This window comes from Colobus angolensis, unplaced genomic scaffold (assembly GCF_000951035.1).
Source record: "Colobus angolensis palliatus isolate OR3802 unplaced genomic scaffold, Cang.pa_1.0 Scaffold250, whole genome shotgun sequence".
Lineage (NCBI taxonomy): Eukaryota > Metazoa > Chordata > Mammalia > Primates > Cercopithecidae > Colobus > Colobus angolensis.
This window is the reverse complement of record NW_012115711.1, coordinates 1,396,392-1,404,191: the sequence shown is the minus strand read 5'-3', so window position 1 is coordinate 1,404,191 and position 7,800 is coordinate 1,396,392. Positions and strand designations below refer to the sequence as shown.

General features: G+C 38.6%; 1 protein-coding gene across 1 annotated transcript in view; it reads left to right on the top strand.

Moving 5' to 3' along the window:
* Positions 1-6,879, top strand: part of WNK3 (WNK lysine deficient protein kinase 3) — a 173,585-nt gene extending 166,706 nt beyond the window's left edge. Inside the window, exons 23-24 of the mRNA XM_011946574.1 lie at positions 2,958-3,160; positions 6,468-6,879. Of these exons, the coding sequence (XP_011801964.1) occupies positions 2,958-3,160; positions 6,468-6,797 (533 nt within the window). The 3' untranslated portion in view covers positions 6,798-6,879. The remainder of the gene's footprint in view (positions 1-2,957; positions 3,161-6,467) is intronic.
* Positions 6,880-7,800: the final 921 nt, after the last annotated feature.

Sequence of the window (7,800 nt, the reverse complement as noted above, 5' to 3'; positions counted from 1 at the left end):
CTGCCTCAGCCTCCTGAGTAGCTGGGATTACAGGCACCCACTACCGTGGCCGCCTAATTTTGTATTTTTGGTAGAGACAGGGTTTCATCATGTTGGCCAAGCTGCTCTCGAACTCCTGACCTCAGGTGATCCACCCACCTTGGCCTCTCAAAATTATTGGATTACAGGCGTGAGCCACTGTGCCAGCCCCAGAAATTTTCTTAAATTAATGACATTTAGACCTAATCTCTCTGCAACAAATGTTTTAGAAGCTGAAGGGATTGGGCACAAAAATATTTCTATGAGAAGATGGATAGGCAAAACTGTGGGCATTGATATGTTCCTGTTTCTGGCTATCTTCTCTTTTTAATCCCACCTGCTGACATTCTTCTAGGTTGAGAACACAGTCTATAAAAGCTTCAGCTCCAAAGTCTTCCCCAACTTTGTTGTGCTCTTTGCTCCCTCGCTGGAATAAGCAGAGAATTAGTTGAGTGTGCAAAGGAATAACAAGAAGAAATGATGCTTTTATTATAGACTGACTTTTGTGTCTCAGGATTTTGTGTCCTAGAAAAATTGGGATTCCAACAAGTTGGTATGTCATTTTGATATATCATGTTTGCCCCACATTAGTAAATGTTGTTGTAAAACTCTTGTATATGTGAATGTTCTGATTAATTCATTAAACTCTTCTTATACAACATTATTGTGTTTCCCTTTAATATTTAAGGCTGGGAGCAGTGACTCACACCTGTAATCCCAGCACTTTGGGAGGCAGAAGCAGGGAGATCACTTGAGGTCAGAGGACTGAGACCAGCCTGGCCAACATGGTGAAACCCATCTCTACCAAAAATACAAAAATTAGCCGGGTGCGGTAGCACATGCCTTGATTCCAGCTACTCGGGAGGCTGAGGTGTGAGAATCGCTTGAACCCAGGAGGCAGAGGTTGTAGTGAGCCAGGATCGTGCCACTGCACTCCAGCTTGGGTGACAAAGCGAGACTGTCTCAAAACAAACAAACAAAAATATTTAATCACCTTTGAATCTAAATTTTCAGTAGCACAGGGTTCATAGAAAATCACAGACTATGCATATGCAATCATTGAGATTGTCATGTTTCCCTTTTCAAGAAATATCTTCTTCCATTTCCTACTTTATTATATCAGTTGGCATTTATTTTATTGTATTATTATTTTTTGAGACAGAGTCTTGCTCTGTTGCCCAGGCTGGAATACAATGGTGTGATCTCGGCACACTGCAACCTCCACCTCCTGGGTTCAAGCAATTGTCCTGCCTCAGCCTCCCAAGTAGCTGGGATTACAGGCGCGACACACCCCCATGCCCGGCTAATTTTTGTATTTTTAGTAGAGATGGGGTTTCATCATGTTGGCCAGGCTGGTCTCGAACTCCTAACCTCAGGTGATCCGCCCACCTCGGCAGTTGGCATTTATGATGGAGTACAACGGAAAGCCCACTGACCTGACAGTCAGGATATCTGGATTCTAGCCCCAGCATGTAACTCCAGTTGTTAATCTTCTGGGTCCCAGTTTCTCCGTCTATAAAACAGAATGATACTTGTGTATATCACAGGCCTGTTACAAGTTTCAAAAAGTATTAATATGGATGCTTCTTGCATTACCTCTTGCAATTTTTTTTTTGTATTTTTTCGTGATTAAAAGAAGTACCATAACAAATGTGTAAGACATCTTCACATGCTTGTTAAATCCCTGGAACTGTTATTATAGTTAAATTCACAACTGTATTTCCTAAAATTAATTTTAGACCCAGTCTGTTAAGTTTTTGGCTTATAATTCAGTCAGAGGAATTGGAACTCTATGAATATTTTCTATGAGAATGATATCGTAAGCATGAGTAATAGTACTCAGTTACGATGTAAAGACTTAGTGTGATGTTCAGATTAGGAAAGTATACTTATGGAATTCTCTATAATTGATTTCTTTCATTTATTTGAACATCTTATGCTCCACAACTCATGAGGTTCATCAAACCATCTGTGCCTTCATTTCTGCTATTCTGGATACACATTCATCTTTTTAAATCGTAAACAGAAATATCGGTAAAAAATAAAATAAGATTCTAGTTTTCTGAAGCTTCTTGAAAGTCAGTATGGTATATTGAAAAGATACAGTGTCTTTGTCTAGGCTTTAGAGTTCCAGGCCTGTCTCTGATGGTAATTAGTTGCAAGAACTTGAGCATGTCAATTTACTTATTCTGGGCCTTGTTTTCCCATTATAAAAGTGGCTTGCACTAGACCTTTTTTTTTGTTTTTAACATTCTTTGATTCTTTTTTTAACTCTTCTAAGTATCTATCTGAGGGAGCTGATGAAAAGATTAGAGTTTATACTAATTTTTATGAGTACTATTTATTACACTTGATTTATACCTAAGGTAACCATATAATTTGCTGTCCAAACAAGAGGAAACTTTCTTTTTGTTTTTGTGTGTGTGTTTTGTTTTTGTTTTTTTTTTTTTTGAGACAGTCTCACTCTGTCCCAGGCTGGAGTGCAATGGCATGATCTCAGCTCACTGCAACCTCCGCCTCCCAGGTTCAAGCTATTCTGCCTCAGCCTCCTGAGTAGCTGGGATTACAGGCGCCCACCACCATGCCTGGCTAATTTTTGTATTTTTAGTAGAGACGGGGTTTCACCATGTTGGCCAGGCTGGTCTTGAACTCCTGACCTCGTGATCCACCCGCCTCAGCCTCCCAAAGTGTTGAGATTACAGGCGTGAGCCACTGCGCCCAGCCAAGAAGAAACTTTTGAGAGTGAAAGGGTGTACTGTTAGCAATTACTCCAGGACAACAGCTTTAAACCAGGATGTCTCAGGTAAACTAGAGTGTGTGTTCATCCTAATTGCACCCCATGTGTGGTTCTGTTAACTGCATTGTTGGCCAAAGAGTTATCTGATTATCAGTTTTAATTCCTTTTCATGGTTTCCCTGTTTTTTTTTTTTTCCTTATAGATCCACTGTGTGTGGAGAGTAATGCAGCATCATGCCAACAGTCTCCAGCCAGTAAAAAAGGGATGTTCACAGATGACTTACACAAGCTGGTGGATGACTGGACAAAGGAAGCAGTAGGAAATTCTCTTATTAAGCCAAGTTTAAACCAACTTAAACAAAGTCAACACAAACTAGAGACAGAAAACTGGAACAAAGTATATGAAGTAAGTTGTTTATATCCGATTTACTTTATTTACAAGAACTAAAACCATAAAAATTGATGCACTTAGGCCTATAGTTATAGTCACTATGAGAGGGTGGTATGACTTGATAACATAGAGACTTTTATCGTTTTTTAGATTCATTATGTCTTTGAGCAAATTATATTTTAGACCATGAGTCAGTAAACTTTTGGGGGGAAGGAGCCAGTTAGTTAATATTTTAGGCTTTTCAAGCTATACTATTACAACTACTCAACTCTGTTATAGTGCAAAAGCAGCCATAGAGAATATATAACCAAATGGGCATGACTTTGTTCCACTAAAACCTTATTAACAAAAAGACGTGGTAGGCTGTGGTTCGCTGACCCTTGTTTTAAAAAGACTGTTCTGTTTAAAAAAAAAAAAAATCCAGCAAGTATCAAAGAAGAAAGCATCTGGAATGAAGGTTAATTCAGTACAGTGTTCCAAGAAGAGTTTGGGTTTTAAGGAAAAGTTTTCCTATGTTTCACGTCAATATTCTTAGATCTGATAAGTTATTTGTTCATTATGAAAAAGAATTTTAAAGTTCTTTAAGCTAGAATATTATAAGAGGTGTTTTAAAGAAAAGATGCCTAGTTATTGCATGTGCCCTTAGTCAGGTGTACATGCAATGAAATGAAAGATGCCCACAGTGCATTCTGGAGTAGGAAGAAGTCAGGCTTAGAGAACAGCATACATAGTATAATATAATTTATGCAAAATTATATACATTAGATATGCATAAATATGAAAAGCCATGAAAAATATGCTGGATGGTGGAATTTAGGCCTTATTTTACTTCGTACATTTCTGTGTTTTTGTATTTTTAAAGTAAGTGACATTTTTTTTCAAAATGAGTAAACCTATTAAAATGGAATCAGGGCTTAGAATTTTAACCCCTTTAATTGAAAGAGATTTATCTCTGTGTGTTATATTTGTGTATATGTATTTTTATACATATATCGTCATATAGTTTGTTAAAGGAATAATGCATTTATTGTTAATATTGAATAAAAATTTTCCAAATCCTCGATTTCCCAAATTAGTGAGCAGTACATCTCCTTGGGAGCTCTGTATATTTATCTTACTTGTGGCACCAATTTATACACAGATAGCATCACCATTGTGAAAATTGGAAGCCTTTAGAGGCAAATTTCAAGACATAAATGCATTTGTACTGCCAGTGAGAGAACCTCTGAGTACTGTGTGAATGGAGGCTTTTGTTGACTAGTTGGAGGGCTGTTTACTGGAGTATAATGGAGGATGTTTGGAGGAAGGGTGAGTAGAAAATGGTGTGTGAATAAAAGTAGTGAAGGTCATTTAACAGACTTGGGTTCTAATGTCAGCTCAGTCACTTACTAGTTGTGTGATTTTAGAAAAGTCATTTGATCTATCTGTGCCTCAGTTTTCATGTCTTTCAAACAGAATACCTGCCTTACAGGATTGGTATGAGGATTAAATGAGATAGCACCTATGAAGCTGTACCTTTATAGGTGCTACATAGTAGGTACCCTATATATAGTAACTGTTTTTGTATTTGTAGGTTCAGTTGGTTATATCTTTTGTGTGGCAAGCCCATCTCACTAATGCTCTTGACATTTTACTGCTCTGTATCCTTACTTAGAAATACGTGTTTGCTTAACAGTTACGTACCAAGCCCTCCGCTAGACATGGGTTTGGTGAGTAAAAACAAGTGTGATCCCTACCCTCATGGAATTTATGCTCTGCTAAGACAGTTAGTTAGACATAATAGAATTGCATATACAAATATAAAATTGCAACTGTAATAAGAACTACAAAAGAAAGATATAGGCTACAATAAGGGAAATTTGACCTCTTAAAGGAAAGTCAAGGAAAGCTTCACTGAGCAAGTGATGATTAAGCAGAGATCTGAAGGATCAATAGGTGTTAACTAGGTGAAAAGAGGAGGGAATAATGATTCCATGTGGAAAGGATCACATATGCAAAAGCCCTGTATGAGGAAAGGAGCATGAAGGGATTGAAAGTAGGCCAGTTTGGCTGAAGTGAAGAGAGCAAAGAGGAGTTCGTGCACAATGGATCTAAGGCAGATGGAATCTTAAAAGTGGTAATGATAAGGAACTTTGTATTTTTTGTTAGTTAGTTTGTTTTTATTTTTTTGAGATGGAGTTTCACTCTTGTTGCCCAGGCTGGAGTGCAATGGCGCGATCTCCGCTCACTGCAACCTACGCCTCCCAGGTTCAACAATTCTCCTGCCTCAGCCTCCTGAGTAGCTGGGATTACAGGCGCTCGCCACCATACCCGGCTAATTTTTGGGTTTTTAGTAGAGACAGGGTTTCATCATGTTGGCCAGGCTGGTCTCGAACTTCTGACCTCAGGTGATCCACCCGCCTTGGCCTCCCAAAGTGCTGGGATTACAGGCGTGAGCTACCGCGCCCAGCCATCTGTATTTTAAGAAAGATGAATAGCCATTTAAGCCCTAAGGTTGACATGATCAGACTTGTTTTTTGAAAAAATGACTCTGACTCAAGCAAGAGAAAAGGATTATTTATTGGAGGTAAGCGTAGATGTTGGCAGACCAGTTAAGAGTTAGTCTTAACTGGTCTGGAAAATGGGAAAAGTTGAGTTGAAAAGAAGTGAACAGATTCCAAAAAATGCTTAAGAGATTAAATGGACAAGATTTGGTGATGGAATGGATGTATGGTGAAGGGGAGGTATGAAGGCTAGGTTTCTGGCTCACATAACTAGATACTATGCTAGTGTACCAATCACCGAGATGGGGAATGTGAGCAGTGTGCTTTGGTAGGGGAAGATCACACATTTGATTTCCAGGCATTTGTTTCTGAGATGCCTTTGAAATATCCAAGAGAAAATGTATAACCTCTCCAATTTGTCTTCTTTAAAAAATCAGGTTATCTATAAATTAATAATGTTCATTATATAATTTAATCAGTGCAGAAAAGTACAAATTTTAAAATATCACCTTCAAATCCCACCACCCAGAAATAATTTTCATTAACTTTAGATAAACATCATGTCAAATATCTTTCTACGTACATATGCATGGAAATAACTATAAAAATGTAAGGCAGGGAAGATGGCATTAATTAAGGTACAAAATTATGGTTAGCACATGGAAAGGTACTCCAAAAATGGTAGTCCCTGATAGTAATAATAGGAATAGTATGCCAAAAAGACTAGGAAGGAATATTAATTTGTGCAGCAGCAATAGAAAAAAAAAGAATAGGAAGGAATATAGACTGATAAAAGCATATACCAAATAAACTGATCTTTTGATTTTTGTTTTTGTTAGAATACTCCATCTACTATGGGCTACACATCAACATGGATTTCTTCTCTGTCCCAAATCCGTGGAGCTGTCCCAACTTCCTTGCCACAAGGACTCTCACTCCCTTCATTTCCTGGGCCATTATCATCATATGGAATGCCTCATGTTTGTCAGTATAATGCTGTGGGGGGGGTGGGGTATCCAGTACAGTGGGTAGGAATTTCAGGAACAACACAACAGTCTGTAGTAATTCCCACCCAATCTGGGGGACCATTCCAGCCAGGGATGAATATGCAGGCATTTCCAACTTCATCAGTGCAGAATCCTGCCACAATCCCTCCTGGTCCTAAATGAATCAGAGTAGATTATGATAAAAAGGGAGGTTTTTTCAGAATTATTTTCAGGACACCTAAGATATTAAAGTTTCTTCTTCTTGGGTTCTGTCATATTTTCCCTCATTTGAGTTTACTTTAGACTATATATTTTTTGTTCCAGTGTGGTATTTGATACAGCTCATCATTCTGTAGAAATGTGCAGTTTGCACATAGAACACTGCACACAGAAATGTTTTTTCACTTCAAATTCTATCCTCTTTGATACTTGATTTTTTTAAAAATACTGTTCAGAATGCTTTAATAAGCTCAGCTTGAGCATTACCATTTCCAGGACACTTTCCATGAATTGTTGAGAAGCTCCCCAGCCCCACCTTTTTTTTTTTTTGACTGCTGCTATCTGCAGCTGGATACTTTTCTTTAAAAATGTTTAAAAATTATTTAGATTGATTCTCCCCAAATGTGGATGAACTGAGACCCTCCATCAGCCAGAGTCTTATGGGATCTTCACATGTTTGTCTTAGTTTTACCTTTCACAGAAGGCAGGGTAACTTGCTGCAGGAAACATTTTGGTGTATAAAATTAGAATAACTTTTTTTTTTTTTGAGATGGACTCTCTCTCTGTCGCCCAGGCTGGAGTGCAGTAGTGTGATCTCGGCTCACTGCTGCAACCTCTGCCTCCTGGGTTCAAGCGATTCTCCTGCCTCAGCCTCCTGAGTAGCTGAGACTACAGGTGCCAGCCACCATGCCTGGCTAATTTTTGTATTTTCAGTAGAGATGGGGTTTCACTATGTTGGCCAGACTGGTCTCAAACTCCTAACCTTGTGATCCGCCCTCCTTGGCCCCCCAAAAAATTATAATTTTGTCAACCAATACAGAACATGAGCCCTTTTTAAATGTGATTTCCCGTCATCACAGCAGTAGGATGAAGCCTTGTTTTGGATGAGACAGAGGGAAAGGAAAAAAACAGAACTGTAACAGTTCCTTGATTCTGCAGATACTGCTGTTGTTTTAGGATTTCAGTA